The following is a 15,632-nucleotide window of genomic DNA, read 5'->3' on the forward strand; positions in this document are numbered from 1 at the left end:
AATCATTAGTTTATAGTCTTGAATAAAACTACTTTTTTTATTAAGTTTTTCATTTAGATGCTTAATAATTTACCTAAATGTTACAAATATTTTTTAAAACTTTTTTCAGAAATGGAGAGTTCATGTGGCAACTTATAGTTGTTGATATATTGAAGTCTCGTTTGAAAACCAAGGTTGGATGGGAGAGAGGAAATATTGTACTTGATGCCACAGTCAAATATGAACAGAATTTCATCCGTGAGGTGAGTTGAAAAACTAGTCTTCTTAGCAAGGAGTGCCCTGTGTGTCAGATGCAACATTGTTTATTCTTATGAGTATTTAAGCAAATGATTGATAAAGCGGCTGCAGCATGGCATGACAGATCAGTCTTACAATGGTATATTGATTGTAGGCCCCACTAGATTTTTTATTCTTCTACTCTAAAGTTTTATTTTCTTTCTTTAGCCATACTTTTGCCATGTCTTGCAGGTGCTAAAAGTTTCTCTTGTAAATTTTCTACAAATTGCTTATTGACTTTTGCATAGTTATTGGCCGTAGAATGGTGGATAGAAGTTCTTGATGTATATAACATGTTTCCATTAATTGATGAAATAAAGGCCTATTATGCATAATCTGAAGATATTCACGTCATTTAGTAGAGAACACATTATTTGATAAAAAAGAAAATGTTGGTTGGGGAATTCCATAAGCTTTATTGCTCATGGAAAAGGTTTTCCACTATAGTTATGCATTTTGTTTCTTATACCTTTGAATCATAAACATCTACAAGGAGGTTTGATATAAGAAAGAACATAGGGGGAACCCAGTTACTGTAAAGAGATAGACAATTAAGTTACCCAAGTAATAGAACTGTATGTAAAAAGTTTAACCCATTGTTGGAAAATAACCTAAGAACTCTATCTTGGGTAATACTACAGAATACTTGTACACATGTCATTCTGCTGTGAACAATAGCTCATGAGTAGCAGGGAGGCGGTTTACAGGGGGCTCAAGCCCATCCCCATCCCCTAGGTCAGGGTCTGGCACCCTAGGATAGGGTAGATTAGGTTACAGGAAGGTTAGGTTACAATGCATCCTTGTTGAAATATGTCTGATCTCTTGTTGAAATATGTCTCTGATCTTCCTGTAAACAGGCTGCAACCCACTTAAGAAAACGTGCAACTCTTCTACCCTTTTATCCGTTCTTGGAATTATAATAATCCTTCAAAGGATGATTGTCATTTTATAGATCTTTGGTGAAATATTGTGAAACCAATTATAATAATCCTTCAAAGAATGATTGTCATTTTATAGATCTTTGGTGAAATATTGTGAAACCTAGGATGTCAAGAAAGTCATAGGTTTTCCCGTTAAAGTTATTTAAGTCATGTTGTGGGCTAGAAGTCAAACAGTTTAGGAAGATTTAAAACAAGAATTAGTATGAATATTCTAATAAAAAGTAGTAGTATTACTGGGTATAAGTACACAGCATGTATTCACATAACACTGAGATTTAATCATAAAAAGCTATAAAAAAAGTGATCTTCAGTATTAAAGTTCTGTAAATCTAACAAAGAATTCACATCTGCATTTGGTACTCCTTGCAATGTTAGTTTTCATACTTCCTTGATTTTACTAGATGTTTTATAATAGATTTCATATATGTTTTGTACAGCTTATCTGGTTGATCAGCTTTACATTCTTGGAAGAAACTGAGTAATTTGTGCAGTAATTGAGGAGTTGGTGGAAAATACTTATGAAACTTCTGTGCAATATTACCAAATTAAAGAAACTATACTTTTTATTATTCTGATAGATTGTCATTAATATTTTGTTTATTTTATCGATGCTGTAATTTGTATATCAATGAGGAAGTCTAAAATTTATGACAATAAAGTTACAAATCAACAGATGGATCTCCAAAATGAAAAATTTTTCCTTTAAAGAGGCTGTAGGATTTCCAAAAATCTTTGTTGATGAATTTAGTTAGGAAATATTTTTTTTGTAATGAAAATGGTTGATAATACAAAAATTAAAAATACTCAACATTTAAAACTTTTCAGTAACCTTTAAGAAGAGTGGAATAAGCTTGGGAATTTATTACTTTTTTGTAATTTACAACTTACTACAATATGAGATACCTTAATGACCTTTGACACATGTGTGTAAGGCACTGACTTTTTTAGCACACGTGTAGTCTTTTCTGATGTGTTGAGGAATATTTCTCTAAATGTATTTGCCTTTAATTTACAAACTGTCACTGTCCCCTTGGAAATTACATAATACATTCTAGTTACTGTAAGAAAAGAGGATTACAGTATATAATGTCAAATTATTTACAAGAAGCTGCAATGTACCCTGAGGACTTACCAAATACATGTAAACCTATTGTTCCAGCTGGATGGTACTCTTGAGACACCATGGGAAGACTTGGAAAAGTCCAGCCTACGTCTTGTGGGCAAACCCCAGGAAGGAGGTTACAGGAATAACCTGGTACTTGAGGGAGCAGGACAGACCTACAATGGTAATCTCTTCTGGAAGTATCGAAGTGAAAGTGATTGGGAAGTTGACATCGAGGTAAGGCGGGAATATCTTAGCTGTGGTGTTTGGTTTTAGCATACTGCTTCTTTTACATAAACTTTGAAATATTCGCCTATGCAAAAGTCCACAATATGTGGAAATATTTCGCTTAGATGGTGGTTTTTGAACTTTCATTCTTACAAAGAATTCTTAATTTTTTTCTGAACCAGTAAGTTTCTGTTTATTGTACAATGGGTTCTTAAAAATATTATTTTACAAATTTTATATTGTTGGGTTATGCAGACACAGCTCTAGGTCCTAATAAAAAACAAGCAGAATTAATGTTTAAAGGAAAGTAGGTCATCTCACCCCTCTGCTTGTTGTGTAGTTTAAAGAGCCCTTTTGAGGGTCTTCTGAACTAGTTTCATGAAAGAATTTTGTCGTTTTTATGAAATTGTTTATTGATTTACTGAATGATTTCTTCCTTATGTGTTAATGAAGGCTTTTCATCAGCATTTGTCTATAGCAAATGTTATAGTAGCTATAATCATTTTTGTGTAACCTATCATTTAGGTAATATATCATACTTATGTGTGTTTAAATTGATGTATTTGTACTTTTTCAATATAAAAAGCATCCAGATATTGTCTACTACATTGTGATTGCTAGTATGTTTCCTTTACTCATGTTTGTTTCTTGAGCACATGCTTTACTAAGCATCTTCTTTTCTGTGTACTGTCAACCTCTCCTGCCTCTCTCCCCCACTCTTCCCCCCCACTAAGTCATTTAGCATTCCAATATTCTGCATGATACCAGATAACTTATAATCATTCATTCATTCAAGGTTTTGCATAACAGATACCTGTAAAGAAGTGAAGGCTTTGGCAAAGAAGGCTTACCCACTTATTTTTAAATGGGCTTAAAGTTCAGCCTTTCTGTTACGAGAATAGGATGCACATACAGAAACAGTTACGGAGCATAAATCCAAATTTAAAGTTTTTAAGTTACACATTGTTTTGTTTTCTTTAAGTGGTATTGCTGTGACAAAAATCAGATTAGGTATTGCATTACAGTAAACACCCAGTATTTGCGGGGGATGCGTACCACACGCCCCCGTGAATAGCTAAAATCCATGAATACTTAAAACCCCTCTAAAACACTTAGAACTGCCTATTTTGATAGTTTAAACACAAAAAACCCTCAAAAAATGCTTATACCTGAGTATTTTAATAATAGTTTTATTACAAAAAGTGCATTTATGTGAAATGATATGAAAGTACAGTAATTAATTAGTGAATATTCTAGTGAAAAATACCATGAATGGGCGAATTTTCCGCGAATAATGGGTAGATATGTTCCACAGAGAAATCTGCAAATAGGTGAGTCCGCGAATAGTGAGACCGTGAATACGGGGGGGGGTATACTGTAGTTATTGCCATGACAATAATCAAATGAGATAGATGTATTTTTGACATTAATGGTGAATGACAAATGGCTGTGTATGTCTTAAGAACTAGTAATGAAGAGCAACAAACTATTTTCTTTATTACATATGACTTTGGCTAACAGCAGTTCTATCTTGCATCAGCAGAATTATGGTCTAAATGTAGATTGTTCAAACTTAAAATCACCTGTGATCTTACCAAGTGAAATCACATCTTAGATAAACCACAGTATTCACATACAGTGATTACACAAAAAGTTTTTGTTGTAGGATGTTACTGCTTTTTAAACAGTAGTATGATTGTATACCTCATGCCTCCCTCCAGTCAAAATTGTTTTGCTTTGTAGAGTTTTGTGTGGATGGCCCACAAAGCTTTTGTTTATATGATTCAGTGAAGAGATTAAAGGAAACTTTTTCCACAGGTAGAACGAGAACAAGGCAGTGGTGAAGGACGTTACACTGTTAACCTAGCCCTGACAAACGTTCTTAACAAGCCGTTTAAGCTAGCAGCCCATCTCACCACACCTCATGAAGGATTCAGGGAAATCACTTTTGACATGAATATACGGTGTGCAAAATTTCTTCTATGAAGTCTTTTACTTTTATTTAGTTTGACTTTAATTTAGTAATGTTATCTGTGTATTTATTAGTAATTCTGATCATTTTAATATCCATTCCCATAAATAATTTGAGCTTTTCTTGCTGTTTCCAGTTAAATTTTTCTTAGTGGAGTTTTGAGAAAGTGTAAGTTCACAGTTGAAAGGAAAAAATAAGAAAGTATTCAAACTTAATTAAGATGTTTTTATTCATTAAAATGTTATCTATTTGTCTCTATATTAATGATGGCTGACATTTTATCCAGACGTTTCCGAGCTCCGTATTACTTGAAATTTGGATGGGGAACAGCACAGGAATCACGTAGTGTGGACATCGAGTTCAGGAAGTTGTCGATCAGTGAGGTGCAGGGTGTATTGCTGTTTAACTTCCATAATAACCATGGAACTAAGAAGTACTTTACCCTTGACCTTGATGTGATAAACCATTCAACAGATGATAAAATTGACGTCTCGTTGACTGCAGATGCCAAGAGTAATAACGATTATCTTGAGTGAGTATTGAATATCATTGTGAAATGAGAATTGGAACTTTGCTCTATTCTGTGAAATTATAAGCAGGTTAAAATTTTACACAGTAGTTACCACAAGTGTTTGAATGTGAAAGATTTAAATGTATGGCAAAGAATTACTGTAATAACAGTATAAAAGACTTACAGGAAACTGCCAGTTTGAAGATTTTAATATTATTATGGAAATTGAAAGCATTAGAGCTTTAATAATAGCTAATTAAATAAGCCTTTAGGGATAACTTTATATTTTTGTGTATGTGGTAAATCTCTACCATAAATTCATATACAGTACACATTTGCTAACACAAGCATTAGCAGATATGCACTGAAACAACAAAGATTTCAGTTATACTGTCTGTATAATAATGGCTACATTGGCTGGCAGAAAGAGTATTGAAGCTTTCATTTTGGGAATAATAAAGAATAATAAAAAATGAAAAACAAAATCAATTAAAACTGAGCTCAAACATTGTCAGGTAAATAAATACTGTACTATGATCCGATCATATACTGTATTTTAAGGTGCCTTTCTTCCTCTTTGACTGTGTCATATAATATTTGAATTGCATCCTGTCACCTCTACTAAACTGCATACTGTATAGCTTTAACAGGGCAGAAACCAAGAAATTTTACAAGCACTGTAAATGTTTTACAAGTACAGTATTGATTTTCTTCAAGACAGAAGATGTTATTTTTGATGAGGAAGTTCGGAGGGGAACTTAACCCTTTGAAGTACTTAAACCCCATTTTTCCTGCCTTCTGTCGTCAAAAAAGATAATCAGGACTATGTTATTTCTTTTAGGATGCAAAGTAGGGCACTTTTAAGGTATGGTCTCTCTTGATCTTAGTCCATTGATAAGATCACAGGAGACAGTGCCGATCCACTTATCTGCTCAAATGGGCACAATATTGGTCAGAATCCCTGTATGTTTTTATGTTTTGGTTATCTTGACAAGTAGTATGGTTCTCCACTAACAAGCATTCCAGATAGCCTTTAAAGATTTTGACTGCCTTCATAGATTAAAAGAATTAAAAATGCCTGTCGGGAAAGTTTCTAACTAACCTTATGAATTCAATATACTGTAATGTTATTTGGAACGAATCTAACTGCTAAAGCTGCCTTACGTCTTCCTGCCATTAATTGTGACCAGCATTCGAAATAAACAAAAGAATAACATGTTTTGAACACTTAAGGTCAAATAGGAGGCCATCTACAGAACTTTTGAAATACAGTATCTATTTGGGTAGGAGCCCTATAAAACTGACCTTTGAAAACTTTGTTTTATAAAGAAGCAAGAAGTAGGTATTTTCTTGGCCATTTCTACACATAACAAGTATAATTAATTCTCCCTTTTGAGAATAATCTTCGTGTACTATACCATTTGTAAGGAAGGCAAATTAAGGTTTTCCTGTGAGCTCTTCTCACTCTCATCTCGAAGAGGATTTGCTAGACAAGCAAACTTTAAGTCCTTTTCTTCAATCTTTTGTCCATGCTGAGACAGATGGGAGCTCTCTGTAGTTTTTGCTGTGGACACTTGGGTAAACTGGTAAACTGGAGTTAGATTGGACCTAATGGTATTCTACAAGGCACATTGTCTCTGTCATTGTTCTGTTTTTATTTCTATGTTTGCCCAAATTCAAAACTTTTTTAAGCATGTCGGATTGTTCGCACCAACCAACACCAGCTTTGCTACGACCACCTTCTTGAGCTTTGCGAAAATAACTTGTCATTTACAATAATTCATTAGAATTTATGTTTATTGCTAGTTTCACTAATAATGAAAAATCTTAAGACAGCATTTCATCCTTTCTGTGTGTATTTCAACAATATTTAAGGGTGCAGGGCTGCAAATACCTTGTGTTCTTATTCTTGCATAATTTATTCTGTAAGACATCTGCCTTTCTAACAGCTCTTTTGTCATCCGTGCAGATTGTATGTCAGTAAAGTGATGATAATTTTGAATTCAGCTAATTACTTCATCCATTTAGTAAAAGCAGGGGCATAGTTTAATGAGGTTACTGAAATTGATATATTGTATTTGAACACATCCCCTAACTTATGTTTCATTTTGCAGCCATTTGGTAATGAAAGCAACTGTTCGACAAGTAACAGTGGATCCAGGAGAACTTGGTTTATACCTACTTTGGCCTGGTGCTGATCCAATCTCCTTCAAGGCCATTGCTGAACACTATGATGACTTCCAGATCATAAAACCAACTGTTATACTAGATTTGACCAGGTCTAACTATAGTTTTGCTGGTGAGGTATGCCTACTAATAATTTGATTTCTAAATCTCAAGCTGTTGCTTATAAAATAAACTTTGAGGCATTGGTTCTGAATCTTATGGTTGTTAATGAAAATATGAAGAAATAAATTATTCTTAGTCTAGGAATGGCTTGTTATTTTTTTTCAGATGAGAAAGAAGGGTAATCAGTTGAACATGACAGGTGTGTTGGAATGGGAACAAGGGGATTCAGGACCTCAGCAAGTGGTATTGCACACTGCTTTCACAGTTGCTGGCAATGCTGTTGATGGAGAACTAACCTTGGATCTACCAATGGTTCCCAAATGGAAGGAAAACAATGCTGTTATTCACTATGAGACTCTTGAAAGTAAAAGTTTGTTCAGGTAAATGCATATCATCATATCTTACATACAAGAAATAATTTTCAATATTCAGCTGTTTCAAAAGAGCTTTTGCTATTGTGTATAAAAACTTTGCACCCCTCTACAACCAACCATACAATCACATAAGTACATCAGAATATGTACTAAGCTACATAGTTCAAAATTGACAAGTCCTGAAACCATATTTTGTACCCATTTGGCTTCTGCTATTTCAACCTTAAAGTTTCTTGCAACTGCCTGTTCTAGTTGCTTTAAAGAATCTAGGCTATTGCAAAGGGTTATCTTGTGTGGATGGTTAAGAAAATTTAAATTCTGTGTAGATAACCCTAAATGTCATGCCATTTAGTAATCTAGACCTCAGTCCTCTGTATATTCTGCTAGATGTCTTACAAAGAACCAAATTTGAAATGTGGATCTCAGAGATGAAAAGATGTCTATTAATTTTATAGGGTTTTATAAACATGTTTTCAGTTTAGGTAGACCATTGCGTGACTGACTCATGTTGGTAAAATTTGGTCTGGAAAGTAGGAAATTGGGAGTCTGTCACATTCTTAACTTTTTGTGAACAAATAATCAAATATTAAAGAAAAATATTTTATAGACACGAGGCAGTGCTTTACCAAATTCATTCATTGTAAAGTACAGTGGTCACTAGTTTTTATTCAATTGGTGGGTGTTCTCACTAACAAGTTCAGCATTATTTTGCTGCTCCTGTAAACACAGGTGGTGTTGGGTATTGATTAGCTTGGAAAGGAGGAAGCATTTCTTGGTCAAAATGGCTTGTATCCACAACCATTTGATCATGTAATAACACTGCACTTAATGATTAATGAATATTTTGTCATTGTTGGTATTTCCTCTGACTACCAGCTTTCTATTTTACATCACTTATATGCAATTTAACCAAAACTCAGTTTTGTGCATAAGGCTTCCTGTATCTAAAAATAAGGGTTTTGTTATGCATGTGCCAGACCATTAATTCTCTCATTGTTAGGTTATTGTTCACTTCTGAGAATTTTCAGCTATGAGATCAGGTTGTTGAAAGTGGTTTTCTTTTTCCCAACATTAGTAAATATGACTTAGGTCATTACCAGAAGATATACTGTGTACACCAGTTTTAGTGTGCATTTTTCCTACAGGTAATTTCAATTAGTGCCTTTATTTCCTGCACCCCAAGCACTAGTTTGTTTGCAGATCATTTTGCTAAGCATTAGCTTCCATATTCAGGTGAGGTGCGATGTTGACACAATGCCTGGTAGAGAAATTTTTTATTTCCTTTATTGTTGAATTGTGAAATTATCTTTCCACAAGTGCTGTTGTTTCCAGAGCTTGCAATTTATTAAGACTAATGGTACTTCAAAGGATCATGCACCATTGTCTTAGTGCCTGTTTGCTTATTTGTTGTGTCAACTGTTATTCATTGATTATTTTCTTCTTCCTTTTCTTTTTCTGCATATGTATATGGAAGTTTGTGGTCACACAACAGCAAAGTTAAAAATATATGGCCATGACCGAACTTATGCCAGAAACATTTCCTGCATAGCAGGTATGACGTGCAAATAACTAGTTTTGAAGAGTTCACTGAAGCATATGAGCTTTTAAGATGCGACAGAGATGCAAGCCCAACAGAGTTTCTTCAGTTTCAAGCAACCTTTGTCTCACCTGCTTCTGGAATCAGTAACTCAAGTTATCCAGTTTATTTTAAAAGGTTTTTAAACTCTGCCTCAGTTCATCTTTGTGAGAATATGAATTGAAATTGTAGGCATCACCACCTACACATGGGCCATGTGTATCTTCTGCTCCAGATTATTTCAGCTCCAAAAGCCTTCAGTTGTTTTATGAAACATGAATTAGTATTTCTCTAAAGCATCTGCCCAGTCTGGCACTCTTGGTTTCTATAGTCTCAGGTTAACAAGCCTATCTCCGGATTTCTTATTGCCAGGGTTCCCTGCCTACCTTGCTACATACTGTTGACAGATGATAAGCAATTCAGGATAAGTCTTTTGGGAAATGTTGGTGTAGATTATAGATTATATCCACTTTTGGTTATTAGCATTAAAATTATCCAAATTTGGTTTATTGAGGAAAACAGGTATCCTACACATTTTGCTTTACTCATGTTTATTTAATATTTTATTATTAATTTGTTGGTTTTTAGCTTCTCAACAGTATGTTTACACTGTAGGACATATGAAACAATAAATTTCAGTGATATTTTTGCATTGAAGTTTTGAGACCTTTCAAAATATTCTTGAGAACCATAGCTACTGAAACTAGCGCAATTGTTTAATGTAGATTTTTTTGTTGCAGGGTAAATTTAGAAACAGGAAGTGAAGTAACAACAATCACAGGTAGTATGTTAGGTGATCGTTTTCCAGGAGGAGATGGTGAAATTACTGTATCTTCAACAGCGATGTGGGAGAAACAGCCGCTTACTTTGAATTTCAAGCAGGTATGTGTTTGAGGTTTTCAAGCTATGTTGTAGATTCAGTTCATAGTTTATCCTTGATCGTATTCTAAGAAAGGTGTTTAACCTCGATGGTCTGGGAATGGGAGAAAATATCTGCTCTGAAGACTAACTCCCATCTGACGCTGAGTCCCTAATTTCCAAGGTAATTGCAGGGAGGGAATTTTGGTAAAAAAATTACTGTACTGTGGCTTTGATGCTCTGATCTTATGTTTTGCAGCATTCTTTTAGGGTTATATCCAGATGTATGATTTTAATTTACCTTGACAGTCAGGAGTAGTAGGGCTCAAATACTGGAATAAGGTACAGTATTTTATATGAGATAAATTTGAACTCTTAGAAAATTGTCTTGGTGTGTATATATAGGTCATCAGACATATTATTTGTTTGATAAAAATAATGATAATAATTAATGATGATAAAAATTTTCAGACTTTTTAGGCAACATTTTCATAAGTTAATGCTGATAACCAGATTTGCAGATCAAGTTCCAGGTGCTGTCTAGATAATTCTGAGATTTACAAATCCAAAACCCTAGGGCTAGCCCTGTGAGCATAAGAACGTTGACTTATAGTATGTCCATTGTACTTGGTCAAAAGAAAATTGGCATTTAGAGACATCTCTGTGATTCTTTAAAAGAAGACTTTATATAGGAAACATATCTAATAAAAACTGAGGGCAATTTTATGATTAAATATTGCTAGAAATAGCATATTAAAATATTATTTAAGACAATGTGACACATTCTTTTCTCATGCATTGTCAAATCTGTGTTTACCATAAGGGAATGATGAAGAGGAAAACAATTACTGTATAGCTTTGTGTCAATAGCCCGGGGTTAATCCTTTTCACTAAGGGACATCCATACCTTAAAAGGGAGACAAACTTTAGCAATATATTAAATATAAGAAAAAATCCCCAAGACAAAAAAAAAAAAACTGTACAAATAAAGAAAAAGATGTAGCAAAGAATCATTCCAAAATTATAAATTACAAGATTTAATATTATTATTGCTGGAAGGAGAGAGAGAGAATTAACTGGAGTTAGTTAATACTGAAATTTGACTTGGCTTAATTTTTGCTAACGTACAGTATCTTCGTGTCTGATAACAACTTACCATTTTCAAAAGAAGCGTGAACTCTAAACCCTGCTATTTACAAGAAAAAGAAAACAATGAAATGCCAAAGAGGATTATAACAGGGAAGGGTATCCATAATCTGCAAGTTTCTTTCAAGAAACAGAAACATGTCAACTGGCTTCATTGGTTCACCTATAGTGGTCTTGTTAAACTGTATATCAACAGTCATAACAATCTCGGTATTTTTTGTGAGGTTCGATTTTTCATTTCATCAATTCACTGTCCAAGCCCTTTTTAAACAATGTCTTTCATCTGATATATGTACCAATCCCTTATTATTTGAACATCTTCATGTGATAAGCAATTGTTTGTAGTTACCATTGTGTCATTATTAACAGATATGTCACTCTTTCAAACCAATCCCTATTCAAACCATGTAATTTTTTTTTTAGTGGTTCATATAGTGTGGAAAGTTCAAATTGTTCTGATAATTTAACATGTGGATAGCATTCCACCAGTTCAAGATTAACAGGGTCTACAAATTGATTGAAACGCATATCAAACTGGTCAGTTATGGACTGAAAATTCAATAATTGGTGCATTGTAGGTAAATTATAATGTACAGTACTGAAATATATGATGCCTTCGAGCTGAACTTCAGGAAGCTTTGTTTATAGGGTAACTTGCAGAAAAATATGTAATTACTGGATTAAGATATATGGTTAAGTATCACATTTGAAACCTATTATCTATGATGACAGATTTCTAAGTGGTACAACAGGTGAATGTCTTGCGTATGTAGGCTGATTTGATTGAAACTTCCATTTTTGCTGTTGCCCCCAGGAACTAACAGAGCATGGCTATGAAGGTGAGTACCACTTGGAGTGGCCTCACCGCAACAACAAATCAGAGCCTTGGGGGCGAAGTCCGGTTGTAGCTTCCCTCAAACATACATTTTTACAAGCTGGTCATCGTGGAACATTAAAGATAACAGCTGCATTCACCCAAAACGAGCCTGTTCAGATTGATTATGGCTTTAAGGTAATATTATCCCACAAGTTTTTCCAGCTGGGATCAAAACATTGTAGTTCATTGATGTTATAATGGAATCTGTTCTTGCCATATTACTTGTATTGTTATAAGTTGATGAAAAAATTGTATAAACTTTTTTTTTCCTGTCGAAGTTTGTATATCTCTCACTTCACATATTTGTGTAGCAAAAGAGATGGGCTAAGATATTACCTCTAAATTAGTATTAACTAGTCTCTGATATTATATGTTTGATTTGGTTGACAGTTTTGTTAAAATTTCAGTTCCCTGCAAGTGGAGATGTCACAATTGAACTGGGCTGTGTTTATAATGTAGTAAACGTTAAGGTAAAAGTAGATCGTGTAACTGTGATTCTATCAGAAGGGGTTTACAAGCAGAGGACATCCTTTGAATTTGACAATCTTCTGTGGCCTTTTGGTCTTTCCTCTACAAAAGAATCTAAAAGAAAATCAAGTACAGAATTGGAAGTAAGTATCTTATTTAAGATCCTTTGTGTAGATTCAACATAATTTTGCAGTTTCATTTAGCAATGAATTATACACATTTCAAGCTTTATATGTAAATGGTATTGTCACATTGCTTTAAGTTCCTCTCCAGTACAGTATATTCATGTAAGATGTGAATTAGATTCTTTAATTTCCTTTACATTTTTATTCCAGAAAATGACAACCTTGGAGCTGTATGACCTCTCAGACCCTAATAGAAAAGTTACACTTGCCTTCAAGCACAACTCTGCCATATCAGGAAGGCAGTTCATAATCAGAGGTTTTGCTATATTCTTATTTGGTTTTAGATTTAATTATGATTTCTCAAAAACCGGTTTAATGTCCAGAGCATGAATTATATTTAAATCACGTTGCTCATACTTGGTTCACAAGTCACCATGTTTAAATACAGCGGGTTGGATTTGTAAGTTTTATGATAATTTTTTAATAAAAACTGAATATACCGAATGGATTTAACACTTGTACTCATGGTTAACTTTATCCTGCACAGGCAATGCACTGGATCGTGAAATAGTACTGATCATGGGATATGACTTGACGCCTGACCATTTCCGTACCAATTTCTTACTTTCATGGTCAAAAGATGAGAAAATAGCTTTTGATATTAATTGGAAGGATATTTCAAAGGTAAGGACCTTGTTCTGACATACAAAATCGCATATATTTTTCTACACCATTTGAGTTTGTCACAATGGATTTGTTGCGACCCAACCTTAACATTAATTGAGAAAATTTTCTTGTACTCTTTATATCTAGTGTGAGGTTCAAGAAGACAACTGATTTATTTTTGAAAACGAGGTATACATTGAGAAAATTTTCTTGTCACAATCAAGAATTTATATCTAGTGTGTAGGTTACATACATCGAGAAAGGCAGGTCTAAAAATATGAAATAATAACAGGTATGACAGAAATGAAGAGGCGTTTGACACCTTTCAAGTTGACCAGTCACCAGTTGTAAGGTTCAAGAAGACAGGTATACTGATTTATTTCTCGAAACCAGGAATGTGAGCGGAAAAAGAAGTGTCCGACCTGCGGGTTCCATGTCACACATTTGACAAGAAATTTGCATTTGTTAGATGACATATAAATGAGAATAATTTGTGTTACAATAAACGTACAAAGTATTTACATACATCGGCGGAAAGGCTGGACAATAATGTGTATGGAGACACATAAAAATATGAAATAATAATGGTAATATACATGGAGTGATTAATGCAGAAATGAAGAGGCGTTTGACACCTTCACACTAGATATAAATATATGCAAGTGTTGATCTTTATGCATATCCTTTTCCCCATCATTAATGATACTGCAAGATTTAGATAATGATACGTCGTAGTTTTATATGTTTTAAACATGGTTTATTTGAAAACCCACATCATCATCATCCAGACAAAAAGATAACATTTGAGGGATATTCTGAGTTTTCCGAATGTCAGTGGATGAAATATGCTTTATTGTTTATTGTAAAGGATGGACTGGTCAATAACAGCTCAGGCTATCTTCTTGCTTATGTTGTTGAATGCATATGTTGGCATTCAAGTTCAACAGAACGTTTGATTTGCATAACTGGAGAATACAGATGGAGCCTTTTCCTTTGCAGGGATTCACCAAAGAACATATACTCACAGGAAAGTTTTCACAGCCATATCGCACGGTACTGTTGGATGGCTACTACAGAAGGTCACCTTATGGCCTAGATGCATTTGTTAAATATAATTGGGACTTTGAAAATACAAGGTAAGAAAATGACATGAACTTCACAGCTACAGTTATTTTCATTTTTTCTTTTGGTTTTCTTTATATTACACAAAAATATAAAGGAGGAGTGATTAGAAAGACGTGACAGTAGAAAGGATTCTGCAGTGATTTTTTTCATATTTTTAAATAAAGACGTTGACATTATAGATGCTTGAAAAATATATAGCACCTGAGGTATTCTGTGTTGCACTGTCATTTTTCCTTTAACCATACTATCCATAGAGATTCCAGAATACTGAATTTCAGGCAAAGTGTCAGTCAGCCTCTGGATGGGAAGTGTTTATATGTAGATGTGTCTTCTAGAAACCATTATTTTGGCACTTGATAGTAAACCACAGTTCAAAAAAGTATTGAATATTATCTGATGTAGTCATTTTCTTATATTCATTTCAGAATAAACTGTACATTCATAGTACATTGGTTAATATTCTTATTAAGCCCCCCATGCTCTATAGATTAGAAAGGGAATTTCCAGATTCCTCTAAACTTATTATAAAACATTTGTATAATCTTCAGTAGTTTTTATTTTTATCATTACCGAGAACACTTCCATATATAGCATATCTATTTTGAACAAATATGGATAAAGTCATAAGCTAAAAATCGTCAGGTAACAAAAAGAAATGTCACATTTTCCAGATTTGTAGAAGGATGAATTTGGATTCAGGAACACTGTAACAAAAGAGTAAAAATGAATTAAATGACCTTCTAAACATCACTTGCATATATTTTTTTCACCTGGATCTGGACCCCTTGGTACATTTGGCAGGTAGTGTTGAGAGAACTTTGCCTCTTAGTCCTGCACAGAATAGAAGTATTCAGTCTGTCCCCTGAATTTCTTGATATTCTGACCATCCTGAATTTTTAGATAATTACTTATTTCATAAGTAATTACAGAATGCAAATAATTTCATAATTAGTTAACAAAAATTAGAAGTATTTGATAAATAATGTTGGAGCATTATGTGTTTGAAAGAAGTTTAATGATTTTTATCTTCGACATTTGGGTTATTTCATTGTATATTAGAGACTTTATCATGCATTTAAAAAAAAATTGGGGGGGGGG

At 33.8% G+C, this 15,632-nt stretch overlaps 1 protein-coding gene across 1 annotated transcript in view; it reads left to right on the forward strand.

Moving 5' to 3' along the window:
- Positions 1-15,632, forward strand: part of LOC136844332 (uncharacterized) — a 73,423-nt gene that overhangs the window by 31,782 nt on the left and 26,009 nt on the right. The window contains exons 36-47 of the mRNA XM_067113317.1: positions 110-242; positions 2,377-2,556; positions 4,366-4,511; positions 4,806-5,051; positions 7,145-7,334; positions 7,485-7,699; positions 10,010-10,151; positions 12,088-12,285; positions 12,558-12,761; positions 12,954-13,059; positions 13,291-13,427; positions 14,409-14,545. Of these exons, the coding sequence (XP_066969418.1) occupies positions 110-242; positions 2,377-2,556; positions 4,366-4,511; positions 4,806-5,051; positions 7,145-7,334; positions 7,485-7,699; positions 10,010-10,151; positions 12,088-12,285; positions 12,558-12,761; positions 12,954-13,059; positions 13,291-13,427; positions 14,409-14,545 (2,034 nt within the window). The remainder of the gene's footprint in view (positions 1-109; positions 243-2,376; positions 2,557-4,365; positions 4,512-4,805; positions 5,052-7,144; positions 7,335-7,484; positions 7,700-10,009; positions 10,152-12,087; positions 12,286-12,557; positions 12,762-12,953; positions 13,060-13,290; positions 13,428-14,408; positions 14,546-15,632) is intronic.

This window comes from Macrobrachium rosenbergii, chromosome 12 (assembly GCF_040412425.1).
Source record: "Macrobrachium rosenbergii isolate ZJJX-2024 chromosome 12, ASM4041242v1, whole genome shotgun sequence".
NCBI lineage: Eukaryota > Metazoa > Arthropoda > Malacostraca > Decapoda > Palaemonidae > Macrobrachium > Macrobrachium rosenbergii.